Here is a 17,483-nt window from a genome sequence, read left to right on the forward strand (position 1 = left end):
CCTGCTGGTTACTGGCCCAACACTCTAACCACTAGGCTACCTGCTGGTTACTGGCCCAACACTCTAACCACTAGGCTATCTGCTGGTTACTGGCCCAACACTCTAACCACTAGGCTATCTGCTGGTTACTGGCCCAACACTCTAACCACTAGGCTACCTGCTGGTTACTGGCCCAACACTCTAACCACTAGGCTACCTGCTGGTTACTGGCCCAACACTCTAACCACTAGGCTACCTGCTGGTTACTGGCCCAACACTCTAACCACTAGGCTATCTGCTGGTTACTGGCCCAACACTCTAACCACTAGGCTATCTGCTGGTTACTGGCCCAACACTCTAACCACTAGGCTACCTGCTGGTTACTGGCCCAACACTCTAACCACTAGGCTACCTGCTGGTTACTGGCCCAACACTCTAACCACTAGGCTACCTGCTGGTTACTGGCCCAACACTCTAACCACTAGGCTACCTGCTGGTTACTGACCCAACACTCTAACCACTAGGCTACCTGCTGGTTACTGGCCCAACACTCTAACCACTAGGCTACCTGCTGGTTACTGGCCCAACACTCTAACCACTAGGCTACCTGCTGGTTACTGGCCCAACACTCTAACCACAAATACAAATAAGCAAAACAGACAACACAGAAACATTTATTTCTTAAATAAATGGTTTTATAGCTCACATTCAAAGTTGTCATAAAGATGTCATATTATAATTCGTAAAAAAATATCCATCCATGCAACAACAACAAAAGGAAAAAGATACCTTTGGGGGTAATATATATATATATTTTTTCTTCTACAAGTAATTTTTCAGATCTATGTAAAGACAAATAACATCCACCACAGAGGAGGACACTTCTCCTTCCCAGATCCCTTTGTATAGACTCTGGATTGGATTCTTCTTTCCCTCTTGTATTACTTTGACTACTTATTACTTTGACATTATTATTCCTTTATTATCTTTGGGTGAGTTCAAAATGGCACCCTATTCCCTTCATAGTGCCATACTTTTAACCCGAAAAAGTAGTGCACTACTATATAGCGGGAATAGGGTGCCATTTCGATTGGATACTTTGTCTGACACAGCACACGTTTCGTGGTTTGTATCGCTGCGATGTAGACTTATTAATTTAACACAAATGCCCACTTTTTAAAAAAGGTTCAAACAAACAAACTATTTCCCGTTTTTTGGAAGATAGTAAGCTGCTTTGAAAATATATTTATTTTGGCATCTTGAAATAGTTTTTTTCCCCTTCCATCTAAAAACTACATTGTCCCTCCAAAGCATTTTTTTTTTCTGGGTTAATCAACCTGAAAAATGTATTTTTGGACAATAACACATTACAAAGCCCTGCCAAGTAGACTGATAAAGAGGCCACCCTTCCCCACAGGTGGAAATTCCATTATCATATTTTTCCATATAAATTAGTTTAAAGAAAAGGTCTTGAATAAATAAGAATGAATTTGGAACTCTGGGGGTAAGAAAACAACAATTTTTAACAGTTGTGACGAGAAGTGTGACTTTTGCGGGAGACTACATTTTCTCCATAATGCCCAATAGAAACACACATAGAATTGGTTCTAGAATCAGAATAGAATCAGCATGCATGTAGTAGATAGATAGAACTCTAAACCAATAGAAAACCTGTAATTCTACAGTGTCTGTTTTTCAACATTGGATTGCATGTGTTGAAATTGAGTTTTTTACAGTTCTGGCCACATCCAAGTCAGTTCATGTACTTGTGTAGCAGTAGATAATATTAGTTATACGTAAAGATACAATATTATAGCATCCTAGTGCTTTGTAGTCAGAGTAGAGTAGCAAAGTGTTCCTGGTAACTTTCCACATATCCCCAGAAGTCCTGATAAGCAGGAACCAGCCTATTTCATCCTCTGAGTCTGGGATTCTTCTAACTGGGATGTGGAAAACCTGGGAATTTTGAAACCCTGTCAAAGATATTAAACTAAGACAAGACCTGCAACCGTGCCAGGGCAGAGAAGAAGAAAAAAGAATCCACATAAAAAAAATGTATCAAAGTGACTTAAAGCTACAGTGCACCATTGTTCAACCAATCTACACACAGAGAGAGAGAGACATCCTAACCAACTGGGTGACACTAGACTAACAGACTATGGTGAGTGGGCTGGGGAACAGAGGGAGGAGGACACAGGAGAAGAAGAGGGTGAGAGTGGTGAAGGAGGAGTCTCTACTATCATTCTGCTACATGTGCTAAGATGGAGGACAAGGGTTCACTGTGTATCGGTGGTGAGAGAGTAGCAGACCTGGGTTCAAATGCTTTTTCTTTAGCCTGCTTGCCTGGAGGGCCAGGCCATAGGCGGGATTTGCAGTTTTGAGACTATTCTATTGGTTACATTTTGCCAGGCAATAGGGTGCAATTTCAGACATACACTGGGTTTTTATTTATTTTTCAATTAAAACCCTGCTAAAAAGTATTTGAAATGATTTGAAACCTATTTGAAGCCAGGTCTCTAGTCTGCCCCTTGACGTGACTTAACCGCCCCCCAAAAGAAAACGAGTACTATAAAAAATAAGAAAGAATCAGGCTTTCAATACACCTTCTACAGCGCACATTAAAAAAGATCCTAAAATGAGAGAAAGGCTTAGTTTGTAAAACAGAGAGGGGCATCAATGTGTCTGGACTAAAGGATATGTTTTATACAGTGTCCCAATGGTATACCTGGACTGGGACGGGCCTAACTACCAGACTCTGGTATAGGGAGGAAAAAATAAACAATAATAATATTATATCCACCTCATTTTCAAACGCTTTTTAAACACGGAAGCCAAATGACGAAACTATGGATACAACTTCTTCAACATTATCATAATAAAAAAACAATATACAAATATCCCTGCAATACCATGTTCCTGATAGCTGATACAACCTTTTACTGTTCTGCTAATGTGCCTGGACCTTTCAGACTAAACTGCCGAGAACAAATCCCCAAATGGTTTCCTAATCAGACAGGCTAGATGAGTTTATTTCCAAATCAATATGCATAAAATAAAATTTAAAAAAACGGCAGGCTTTTGAATTGTTATTCAAAATGACATAGGCTATTCAGTGCAGGTTCACAGCCAAAACTAGTTTTCCCCACTCACTTGAAACTGGCTATTCACTGCAGTATTAAGCCTTACACTGAGCTTATGAATTATTGGCTAATATGTATACGCTTCTAATGTAGGGTCCAGGCTACATCTGGAGCCTTGTCGGTCTTCATTGTTGTGTGGCGCAACGACGCGCCTGTCCTCTCCGCTGCCACGGCGATTCCTCTAAAAATCATTCGGAGTCCCGGGTAAAAGCCTGACAACAAAAGCTTGTTGCTCACGTATTTCCTTTAGCGTACTGATAGCCTACTGGAGGAGAGATTGCACCCTTGCTTGCTGAATGTAAAACAGCATTAACGAGCGGAGTGTAGTGAAAACGTGGATACTTTCCTATAGTAGAATCTCAACACAGGGTTTCATCCTGACAAAATAGGTCTAACACCATACGAGTGGCCTGTTAATGTAACCTTTCTGGACCTTCTCAAATGTGAAGAATAGACCCGGACGGTTACGTAAAAATGACCTAGGCTGTTATTTCGGCAGGAAGCGTGAGCGGTTATTCAAACAAGCCTACATCACTACAGCCTATGGACAAAAAAATAAAAATGGTGTACTCACTAGATAACAATAATAGATTCCTCATTGCACTGTTGTTGTTGTAGCCCAGGGTAGAATAATGTTATTGTCCTTTACGAGTCGGGGACCACAGAGTAGCGCGCACCACCGCTAACTAGCTAGCCATTTCACATCTGTTACAAGAGCACAGCCTGGAGGAACGAACCGATGCATCTACCGTTTCATCATCTGTTAAGTTATTTTTCTTTGCACTTTGGCAGGTTAATATCTAGCTAACATGTTGCTTCTTCCTTCAACTACAATTCACTAGCCTCTCTCTTCCAGAAGTACCTGTGCGCAACAGGCTATAGGCTACGCAAGCCTCTCCGCAATACGCCATTGTCTCTTTTCGTGAAATGCCAGGAAAAGCTATAGGCTACAAAAGCGACAGGACATTTATTTAAATCTGTTTTTATTCTATTTGGGGAAGGAAATAGTCTTGATCTTGCTAATTGCTGAATGTAAAAACAGGCCTAGAGCATGTAAAATGATGGTGAGGAAAGTTGAAGAGAGATCGTGGCATTGATGGGATCAGTTTTGGCCACGTGATAATTTTCATGTCCTGATGCATTGCAAATACTTGCACAGGACAAACAGAGATGAGAACAGTGAAATGGAAACCACTTGAGCAATGAGGTAATGACATGCTGTAAAAGATGTGCAGGCTAAACAGCGTTTGTTGTTGAAATGCTACATTTAAATACGAGTTACTACATAGTTTTTTCCCATTAGGCGGACATGTACATTGAAGTCGTCTACTATATGCGGTTCCCACTATGACAAACACACCCTGAAAGCACTGAATGGTCTTGTGTCACCACTTTATTAATAGCGGCTTGCAGTAGGATACGTCGATCAGTTGATTGACAGGTGTAGGATTGTAAAACGATAAAACAAACTTCCCTCTAGCGTGGATGCTCACCAACGTTTTATAGTTATGTAGCCTATAGTTTATCATTATAGTTATTGGCTTGGTGGATGGCCCGGGCCTTAACTCTGCCACAATAGAACTAGCCTACCAGTAGGCCCAGCTAGCGTTATTATCACAACAGAACTAGCCTACCGGTAGGTCTAGCTAACGTTATTATAACAACAGAACTAGCCTACCGGCAGGTCAAGCTCACGTTATCACAACAGAACTAGCTACCGGTAGGTCAAGCTAACGTCATTATCACAACAGAACTAGCCTACCGGTAGATCGAGCTAACGTTATTATCACAACAGAACTAGCCTACCGGTAGGTCTAGCTAACGTCATTATCACAACAGAACTAGCCTACCGGTAGGTCTAGCTAACGTTATTATCACAACAGAACTAGCCTACCGGTAGATCGAGCTAACGTTATTATCACAACAGAACCATGCTACCGGTAGGTCAAACTAACGTTATTATCACAACAGAACTCGCCTACCGGTAGGTCTAGCTAACGTTATTATCACAACAGAACTAGCCTACCGGTAGGTCTAGCTAACGTTATTATCACAACAGAACTAGCCTACCGGTAGATCGAGCTAACGTTATTATCACAACAGAACCATGCTACCGGTAGGTCAAGCTAACGTCATTATCACAACCGAACTAGCCTACCGGTAGGTAAAGTCAACGTTATTATCACAATAGAACTAGCCTACCGGTAGGTCTAGCTAACGTTATTATCACAACAGAACTTGTCTACCGGTAGGTCTAGCTAACGTTATTATCACAACAGAACTAGCCTACCGGTAGGTCTAGCTAACGTTAGCAAACTCAAATTCAATAATATAACATTACACTTGTTTATCTGACTTTTATTGTCTTTGACTCAAATAAATAACTCTGGCAAGTTTGCCACTGGCGCACAGCAGTAGGGAAATAAAGTGGAAGTCGAATGAATCACTTCTGTTGTTTGGCTGTGCCCATGGCAACGTTCGAAAATGAGTTGGATACCTTTAAATGAAACGGTCGGTGGCTCTATTTAGAACAGAATAAGCAAGATACTAACCATAGAAAGCAACAATAATAAAACTGTGACCTGTTAATAAATTAGATAACCATTTGGGGAGACACAGAGCTGTGCTGTATTTCAATTGAAGCCTGAAGGCTGGGGCCTAGTCCCTATGTAATGCACTGGCTTTGACCAGGGATACATAACCCATAGGACTCTGGAGCCTTAAAAGTAGTGCACTTCATTAGGGAATTAGGGTGCCAATTTCAGAGGTACTCTGGGTTTTTATTTATTTTTCAACCTCTTTATCAAGGAGGGAAAATAATGTATTAACCCTTGCTTTTCATGACAAACATCAGCCTGTAAGCAAAGTTGCTCATCTATGAAACCTCTGATAGGACTACAGATGTATGGAGACTAGGGACTACAGCTGTATGGAGACTAGGGACTACAGCTGTATGGAGACTAGGGACTACAGCTGTATGGAGACTAGGGACTACAGCTGTATGGAGACTAGGGACTACAGTTGTATGGAGACTAGGGACTACAGTTGTATGGAGACTAGGGACTACAGCTGTATGAAGACTAGGGACTACAGTTGTATGGAGACTAGGGACTACAGCTGTATGGAGACTAGGGACTACGGCTGTATGGAGACTAGGGACTACGGCTGTATGGAGACTAGGGACTACGGCTGTATGGAGACTAGGGACTACGGCTGTATGGAGACTAGGGACTACGGCTGTATGGAGACTAGGGACTACGGCTGTATGGAGACTAGGGACTACGGCTGTATGGAGACTAGGGACTACGGCTGTATGGAGACTAGGGACTACGGCTGTATGGAGACTAGGGACTACGGCTGTATGGAGACTAGGGACTACGGCTGTATGGAGACTAGGGACTACGGCTGTATGGAGACTTCCCCCCACTGTCCCTTAACACATATTGACGTATACACACTTCAGTCTCTGTACCAGTCCCACAGCAGAGACAGTCTCTGTACCAGTCCCACAGCAGAGACAGTCTCTGTACCAGTCCCACAGCAGAGACAGTCTCTGTACCAGTCCCACAGCAGAGACAGTCTCTGTACCAGTCCCACAGCAGAGACAGGGGCTATGTCCCAAATGGCACCCATCCACTTTGTAGTGCACTACTTTTGACCAGAGCCCTATGGGTTTCCCTGTGGGCCCAGATCAAAAGTAGTGCACGAGAAAATTGGAATAGGATGCCATTTGGGCCCGAAACAGGACCTGGACTTGCCCTGAGCAGTGGCTTCACTACTTTCAAAACCAAATCCATCTTGTGCCTTTTCTTCAATGCAATACTTCAGTTGGCCACTCAGTGGCGACAAAACCCACAAGGCAGACATTGCCCTTTTTATGTTTCCCTCAGAGGAATGGCAGCCATTTCTGTCCAGGAGGATTGATAGGATACACACACGGCTGTAGACACTCCCTTTAAGTTTGTGTCTCTAATTCTAGGAGCACAACAGTCAGAAAGGAGTGACATTTACAGTCTAAGGTCACGGCCTTTCACCTTTACTGTCAGACAGTAGCATAGACATACCCCGGCCTTCCATCCATTCCATCACTGCTCCATCAGGTCCTCCTTACTACAGATCACTGCTCCATCAGGTCCTCCTTACTACAGATCACTACTCCATCAGGTCCTCCTTACTACAGATCACTGCTCCATCAGGTCCTTACTACAGATCACTGCTCCATCAGGTCCTCCTTACTACAGATCACTGCTCCATCAGGTCCTCCTTACTACAGATCACTGCTCCATCAGGTCCTTCTTACTACAGATCACTGCTCCATCAGGTCCTTCTTACTACAGATCACTGCTCCATCAGGTCCTTCTTACTACAGATCACTGCTCCATCAGGTCCTCCTTACTACAGATCACTGCTCCATCAGGTCCTCCTTACTACAGATCACTGCTCCATCAGGTCCTCCTTACTACAGATCACTGCTCCATCAGGTCCTTCTTACTACAGATCACTGCTCCATCAGGTCCTTCTTACTACAGATCACTGCTCCATCAGGTCCTTCTTACTACAGATCACTGCTCCATCAGGTCCTTCTTACTACAGATCACTGCTCCATCAGGTCCTCCTTACTACAGATCACTGCTCCATCAGGTCCTCGTTACAGATCGCTGCTCCATCAGATCCTTCTTATTACAGATCATTGCTCCATGAGGTCCTCGTTACAGATCACTGCGCCATCAGGTCTTTCTCATTACAGATCCTTGCTCCATCATATCCTCATTAGATCACTGCTCCAACCAGGTCCTTACTACAGATAATTGCTCCATCAGATCCTTCTCATTACAGATCATTGCTCCATCAGATCCTTCTCATTACAGATCATTGCTCCACCAGGTCCTCATTACAGATCATTGCTCCACCAGGTCCTTACTACAGATCATTGCTCCACCAGGTCCTTATTACAGATCATTGCTTCATCAGATCCTTCATTACAGATAATTGCTCCATCAGGTCCTTATTACAGATCACTTCTCCATCAGGTCCTCATTACAGATCACTGCTCCATCAGGTCCTTATTATTACAGATCATTGCTCCACCAGGTCCTTATTACAGATCATTGCTCCATCAGATCCTTCTCATTACAGATCATTGCTCCATCATGTCCTTATTACAGATCACTGCTCCACCAGGTCCTCATTACAGATCACTGCTCCATCAGGTCCTCGTTACAGATCACTGCTCCATCAGATCCCTCTTATTACAGGTCATTGCTCCATCGGGTCCTTCTTATTACAGGTCATTGCTCCATCGGGTCCTTCTTATTACAGGTCATTGCTCCATCGGGTCCTTCTTATTACAGGTCATTGCTCCATCGGGTCCTTCTTATTACAGATCATTGCTCCATCAGATCCTCATTACAGATCACTGCTCCATCAGGTTTCTTATTACAGATCACTGCTCCATCAGGTTTCTTATTACAGATCACTGCTCCATCAGGTTTCTTATTACAGATAATGTGCTTTTCTTGCTCCAAAACAGAGTCATTGAGGACAGGGTAGCGGGTAGTAGCACTGAGGGAGAGGAGGACATCTGAAGATGTGTCAGTAAGTCTTCTCCTGAACCACCATCATCGGTACATCCCAAATGGCACCCTATTCCCTACATAGTACACTACTTTTGACCAGATCCTTATAAGAGTAAGGCTTCCCTTTTTTGGATGCACCCTGGGATTTATTTAAAAAAAAAAAATAATAATAATAATAATAATTAAAGAGAAAGAAGACGTGTTAATACCCTATGGGCCCTGTTCAAAAGTAGTGTACTACATAGTGAATAGGGGGTACCATCCATTTGAGACAAGACCAATTCGTCAGTCCCAGGTTCGGCTACTACAGGTTCTCCTCTCGGAGGCCCTCTAGGATCTTGATGAGGCTCTCTAATCCAAACACGTAGCCCCGATCCGGCCCGTCGTGCACCGTCTGGTCGTCGCGGAAACCTTTGAAGGTGCTGTGGGCAAAGTCTATCATGCGGACGTCCACACTGATGCTCGGGCTGGAGGGGAGTGGTAGTGGTGGAGGGGGGGTGTGGGGGTCTGAGGGCTGGGGTGGAAGGGGCTGGAGAGGCTCCTGGTGGAGCTGCTGTGGCTGTGGAGGGGTTGGGACGGGCGTGGGGGGGTGGTCTGGTGGAGGTGGTATTGCCTGGGGCAGCTGGAGAGGGGCTTCTGTCAGTCCATGGGCCCCTTGGTGGACTCCGCCTTGGAGCCCCACTCCTAAGCCCGGTCCTTGGACACCTTGGAGCCCCACTCCTAAGCCCGGTCCTTGGACACCTTGGTGGACTCCGCCTTGGAGCCCCACTCCTAAGCCCGGTCCTTGGACACCTTGGTGGACTCCGCCTTGGAGCCCCACTCCTAAGCCCGGTCCTTGGACACCTTGGTGGACTCCGCCTTGGAGCCCCACTCCTATCCCTGATCCTTGGACACCTTGGAGCCCCACTCCTAAGCCCGGTCCTTGGACACCTTGGTGGACTCCACCTTGGAGCCCCACTCCTAACCCCGGTCCTTGGACACCTTGGAGCCCCACTCCTATCCCTGGTCCTTGGACACCTTGGAGCCCCACTCCTAACCCCGGTCCTTGGACACCTTGGAGCCCCACTCCTAAGCCTGGTCCTTGGACACCTTGGAGCCCCACTCCTATCCCCGGGCCTTGGACACCTTGGAGCCCCACTCCTATCCCTGGTCCTTGGACACCTTGGAGCCCCACTCCTATCCCCGGTCCTTGGAGCCCCACTCCTGACCCTGGTCCTTGGACACCTTGGAGCCCCACTCCTATCCCCGGTCCTTGGACACCTTGGAGCCCCACTCCTGACCCTGGTCCTTGGACACCTTGGAGCCCCACTCCTATCCCCGGTCCTTGGACACCTTGGAGCCCCACTCCTAACCCCGGTCCTTGGAGCCACACTCCTATCCCTGGTCCTTGGACACCTTGGAGCCCCACTCCTAACCCCGGTCCTTGGACACCTTGGAGCCCCACTCCCATCCCTGGTCCTTGGACACCTTGGATTCCTAGCCCTGGGTTGACTGCCACCCCCTTCTCTGAGGGCAGCTCAGCTGCTGGTTGTGGTGCTGGTGTTTTTTGGTTTTCTAAGGGCTCTGCCGGGGCCTGTGGTGGTGATGCTGCTTTCTGCTGCCAGGTCTCCTGTGGTGCTTTCTGCCAGACGTAGGCCAGCTCAGGCTCCTTCCCCTCATAGATGATTAGCAGGGAGGATGAGTAGAAGCGGTAGGTGGTCTGTCTCTCCAGAATGGCCTTCAGGCTGCGTAACTTACACAGCATGGGCTCAAACAGGTCCTTCCTGAGCGACGCCCCGTTGTGCAGGTATTGGTGGAGGGCGTGGCGGAAGCCCTCGATGGACAGGCTGCGGCCGTAGTACTTGTTCCTGCACAGATAGTGGCCCGTATCCATCTGGTACACCTGGACCATAGAGAAAACAGAGATACGAGGTTACACCTGGACCATAGAACACAGAGATTAGAGGATACACCTGGACCATAGAGAGAACAGAGATACGAGGTTACACCTGGACCATAGAGAGAACAGAGATACGAGGTTACACCTGGACCATAGAGAGAACAGAGGTGATACCTGGACCAGACAACACGGGGATACGAGGTGATACCTGGACCATAGAGAGAACAGAGGTGATACCTGGACCATACAACACGGGGATACGAGGTGATACCTGGACCATACAACACGGGGATACGAGGTGATACCTGGACCATACAACACGAGGATACGAGGTGATACCTGGACCATACAACACGAGGTGATACCTGGACCATACAACACGGGGATACGAGGTGATACCTGGACCATACAACGCGGGGATACGAGGTGATACCTGGACCATACAACACGAGGATACGAGGTGATACCTGGACCATACAACACGAGGTGATACCTGGACCATACAACACGAGGTGATACCTGGACCATACAACACGAGGTGATACCTGGACCATACAACACGAGGTGATACCTGGACCATACAACACAAGGTGATACCTGGACCATACAACACGGGGTGATACCTGGACCATACAACACGAGGTGATACCTGGACCATACAACACGAGGAGATACCTGGACCATACAACACAGGGATACGAGGTGATACCTGGACCATACAACACGAGGATACGAGGTGATACCTGGACCATACAACACGGGGTGATACCTGGACCATACAACACGGGATACGAGGTGATACCTGGACCATACAACACGAGGTGATACCTGGACCATACAACACGGGGTGATACCTGGACCATACAACACGGGGATACGAGGTGATACCTGGACCATACAATACGAGGTGATACCTGGACCATACAATACGAGGTGATACCTGGACCATACAACACGAGGTGATACCTGGACCATACAACACGGGGTGATACCTGGACCATACAACACGAGGTGATACCTGGACCATACAACACGAGGAGATACCTGGACCATACAACACGGGGATACGAGGTGATACCTGGACCATACAACACGGGTATACGAGGTGATACCTGGACCATACAACACGAGGTGATACCTGGACCATACAACACAAGGATACGAGGTGATACCTGGACCATACAACACGAGGTGATACCTGGACCATACAACACGAGGATACGAGGTGATACCTGGACCATACAACACAGGGATACGAGGTGATACCTGGACCATACAACACAGGGATACGGGGTGATACCTGGACCATACAACACAGGGATACGAGGTGATACCTGGACCATACAACACGGGGTGATACCTGGACCATACAACACAGGGATACGAGGTGATACCTGAACCATACAACACAGGGATACGAGGTGATACCTGGAACATACAACACGAGGTGATACCTGGACCATACAACACGAGGTGATACCTGGACCATACAACACGGGGATACGAGATGATACCTGGACAATACAACACAGGGATACGAGGTGATACCTGGACCATACAACACGAGGTGATACCTGGACCATACAACACGGGGATACGAGGTGATACCTGGACCATACAACACGGGGTGATACCTGGACCATACAACACGAGGTGATACCTGGACCATACAACACGAGGATACGAGGTGATACCTGGACCATACAACACGAGGATACGAGGTGATACCTGGACCATACAACACGAGGTGATACCAGGACCATACAACACGGGGATACGAGGTGATACCTGGACCATACAACACGAGGTGATACCTGGACCATACAACACAAGGATACGAGGTGATACCTGGACCATACAACACGGTGTGATACCTGGACCATACAACACGGTGATACGAGATGATACCTGGACCATACAACACGGGGTGATACCTGGACCATACAACACGAGGTGATACCTGGACCATACAACACGAGGTGATACCTGGACCATACAACACGAGGATACGAGGTGATACCTGGACCATACAACACGGGGTGATACCTGGACCATACAACACGAGGATACGAGGTGATACCTGGACCATACAACACGGGGTGATACCTGGACCATACAACACGGGGTGATACCTGGACCTTACAACACGAGGTGATACCTGGACCATACAACACGAGGTGATACCTGGACCATACAACACGAGGTGATACCTGGACCATACAACACGAGGTGATACCTGGACCATACAACACGAGGTGATACCTGGACCATACAACACGAGGTGATACCTGGACCATACAACACGAGGTGATACCTGGACCATACAACACGAGGTGATACCTGGACCATACAACACGAGGTGATACCTGGACCATACAACACGAGGTGATGCCTGGACCATACAACACGAGGTGATGCCTGGACCATACAACACGAGGTGATGCCTGGACCATACAACACGAGGTGATGCCTGGACCATACAACACGAGGTGATACCTGGACCATACAACACGAGGTGATACCTGGACCATACAACACGGGGTGATACCTGGACCATACAACACGAGGTGATACCTGGACCATACAACACGGGGTGATACCTGGACCATACAACACAGGGATACGGGGTGATACCTGGACCATACAACACAGGGATACGGGGTGATACCTGGACCATACAACACGGGGTGATACCTGGACCATACAACACGGGGTGATACCTGGACCATACAACACGAGGTGATACCTGGACCATACAACACGGGGATACGAGGTGATACCTGGACCATACAACACGGGGATACGAGGTGATACCTGGACCATACAACACGAGGTGATACCTGGACCATACAACACGAGGATACGAGGTGATACCTGGACCATACAACACGGGGTGATACCTGGACCATACAACACGAGGATACGAGGTGATACCTGGACCATACAACACGAGGTGATACCTGGACCATACAACACAGGGATACGAGGTGATACCTGGACCATACAACACAGGGATATGAGGTGATACCTGGACCATACAACACAGGGATACGAGGTGATACCTGGACCATACAACACAGGGATACGAGGTGATACCTGGACCATACAACACAGGGATACGAGGTGATACCTGGACCATACAACACGAGGTGATACCTGGACCATACAACACGGGGATACGAGATGATACCTGGACCATACAACACAGGGATACGAGGTGATACCTGGACCATACAACACGAGGTGATACCTGGACCATACAACACGGGGATACGAGGTGATACCTGGACCATACAACACGAGGTGATACCTGGACCATACAACACGGGGTGATACCTGGAAAATACAACACGGGGTGATACCTGGACCATACAACACGGGGTGATACCTGGACCATACAACACGAGGATACGAGGTGATACCTGGACCATACAACACAAGGATACGAGGGGATACCTGGACCATACAACACGAGGTGATACCTGGACCATACAACACGAGGTGATACCTGGACCATACAACACAAGGATACGAGGTGATACCTGGACCATACAACACGGGGTGATACCTGGACCATACAACACGGGGATACGAGGTGATACCTGGACCATACAACACGAGGTGATACCTGGATCATACAACACGGGGATACGAGTTGATACCTGGACCATACAACACAGGGTGATACCTGGACCATACAACACGAGGTGATACCTGGACCATACAACACGAGGATACGAGGTGATACCTGGACCATACAACACGAGGATACGAGGTGATACCTGGACCATACAACACGGGGATACGAGGTGATACCTGGACCATACAACACGGGGATACGAGGTGATACCTGGACCATACAACACGGGGTGATACCTGGACCATACAACACGAGGATACGAGGTGATACCTGGACCATACAACACGAGGTGATACCTGGACCATACAACACGGGAATACGAGGTGATACCTGGACCATACAACACGGGGATACGAGGTGATACCTGGACCATACAACACGAGGTGATACCTGGACCATACAACACAAGGATACGAGGTGATACCTGGACCATACAACACGGTGTGATACCTGGACCATACAACACGGGGATACGAGATGATACCTGGACCATACAACACGGGGTGATACCTGGACCATACAACACGAGGTGATACCTGGACCATACAACACGAGGTGATACCTGGACCATACAACACGAGGATACGAGGTGATACCTGGACCATACAACACGGGGATACGAGGTGATACCTGGACTATACAACACGAGGATACGAGGTGATACCTGGACCATACAACACGGGGTGATACCTGGACCATACAACACGAGGTGATACCTGGACCATACAACACGGGGTGATACCTGGACCATACAACACGAGGTGATACCTGGACCATACAACACGAGGTGATACCTGGACCATACAACACGAGGTGATACCTGGACCATACAACACGAGGTGATACCTGGACCATACAACACGAGGTGATACCTGGACCATACAACACGAGGTGATACCTGGACCATACAACACGAGGTGATACCTGGACCATACAACACGAGGTGATGCCTGGACCATACAACACGAGGTGATACCTGGACCATACAACACGAGGTGATACCTGGACCATACAACACGGGGTGATACCTGGACCATACAACACGAGGTGATACCTGGACCATACAACACGGGGTGATACCTGGACCATACAACACAGGGATACGGGGTGATACCTGGACCATACAACACAGGGATACGGGGTGATACCTGGACCAGACAACACAGGGATACGGGGTGATACCTGGACCATACAACACAGGGATACGGGGTGATACCTGGACCAGACAACACGGGGTGATACCTGGACCATACAACACGGGGTGATACCTGGACCATACAACACGGGGATACGAGGTGATACCTGGACCATACAACACGGGGTGATACCTGGACCATTCAACACGAGGTGATACCTGGACCATACAACACGGGGATACGAGGTGATACCTGGACCATACAACACGGGGATATGAGGTGATACCTGGACCATACAACACGAGGTGATACCTGGACCATACAACACGAGGATACGAGGTGATACCTGGACCATACAACACGAGGTGATACCTGGACCATACAACACGGGGTGATACCTGGACCATACAACACAGGGATACGGGGTGATACCTGGACCATACAACACAGGGATACGAGGTGATACCTGGACCATACAACACAGGGATACGAGGTGATACCTGGACCATACAACACGAGGTGATACCTGGACCATACAACACAGGGATACGAGGTGATACCTGGACCATACAACACAGGGATACGAGGTGATACCTGGACCATACAACACGAGGTGATACCTGGACCATACAACACGGGGATACGAGATGATACCTGGACCATACAACACAGGGATACGAGGTGATACCTGGACCATACAACACAAGGATACGAGGTGATACCTGGACCATACAACACGAGGTGATACCTGGACCATACAACACGGGGTGATACCTGGACCATACAACACGAGGATACGAGGTGATACCTGGACCATACAACACAAGGATACGAGGTGATACCTGGACCATACAACACGAGGTGATACCTGGACCATACAACACAAGGATACGAGGTGATACCTGGACCATACAACACGGGGTGATACCTGGACCATACAACACGGGGATACGAGGTGATACCTGGACCATACAACACGAGGTGATACCTGGACCATACAACACGAGGTGATACCTGGACCATACAACACAAGGTGATACCTGGACCATACAACACGGGGTGATACCTGGACCATACAACACGAGGTGATACCTGGACCATACAACACGAGGAGATACCTGGACCATACAACACAGGGATACGAGGTGATACCTGGACCATACAACACGAGGATACGAGGTGATACCTGGACCATACAACACGGGGTGATACCTGGACCATACAACACGGGATACGAGGTGATACCTGGACCATACAACACGAGGTGATACCTGGACCATACAACACGGGGTGATACCTGGACCATACAACACGGGGATACGAGGTGATACCTGGACCATACAATACGAGGTGATACCTGGACCATACAATACGAGGTGATACCTGGACCATACAACACGAGGTGATACCTGGACCATACAACACGGGGTGATACCTGGACCATACAACACGAGGTGATACCTGGACCATACAACACGAGGAGATACCTGGACCATACAACACGGGGATACGAGGTGATACCTGGACCATACAACACGGGTATACGAGGTGATACCTGGACCATACAACACGAGGTGATACCTGGACCATACAACACAAGGATACGAGGTGATACCTGGACCATACAACACGAGGTGATACCTGGACCATACAACACGAGGATACGAGGTGATACCTGGACCATACAACACAGGGATACGAGGTGATACCTGGACCATACAACACAGGGATACGGGGTGATACCTGGACCATACAACACAGGGATACGAGGTGATACCTGGACCATACAACACGGGGTGATACCTGGACCATACAACACAGGGATACGAGGTGATACCTGAACCATACAACACAGGGATACGAGGTGATACCTGGAACATACAACACGAGGTGATACCTGGACCATACAACACGAGGTGATACCTGGACCATACAACACGGGATACGAGATGATACCTGGACAATACAACACAGGGATACGAGGTGATACCTGGACCATACAACACGAGGTGATACCTGGACCATACAACACGGGGATACGAGGTGATACCTGGACCATACAACACGGGGTGATACCTGGACCATACAACACGAGGTGATACCTGGACCATACAACACGAGGATACGAGGTGA

General features: G+C 47.8%; 1 protein-coding gene across 2 annotated transcripts in view; it reads right to left on the reverse strand.

Annotated features, from left to right (window-relative positions):
* Positions 1–637: 637 nt before the first annotated feature.
* Positions 638–17,483, reverse strand: part of LOC115122517 (inositol hexakisphosphate kinase 1-like) — a 116,972-nt gene continuing 100,126 nt past the window's right edge. For both annotated transcript variants that reach the window (XM_065004376.1, XM_065004381.1), the window contains exon 6: positions 638–10,577. In XM_065004376.1, the coding sequence (XP_064860448.1) occupies positions 9,000–10,577 (1,578 nt within the window). In that variant the 3' untranslated portion in view covers positions 638–8,999. The remainder of the gene's footprint in view (positions 10,578–17,483) is intronic.

This window comes from Oncorhynchus nerka, linkage group LG2, assembly GCF_034236695.1.
Source record: "Oncorhynchus nerka isolate Pitt River linkage group LG2, Oner_Uvic_2.0, whole genome shotgun sequence".
Taxonomy (NCBI): domain Eukaryota; kingdom Metazoa; phylum Chordata; class Actinopteri; order Salmoniformes; family Salmonidae; genus Oncorhynchus; species Oncorhynchus nerka.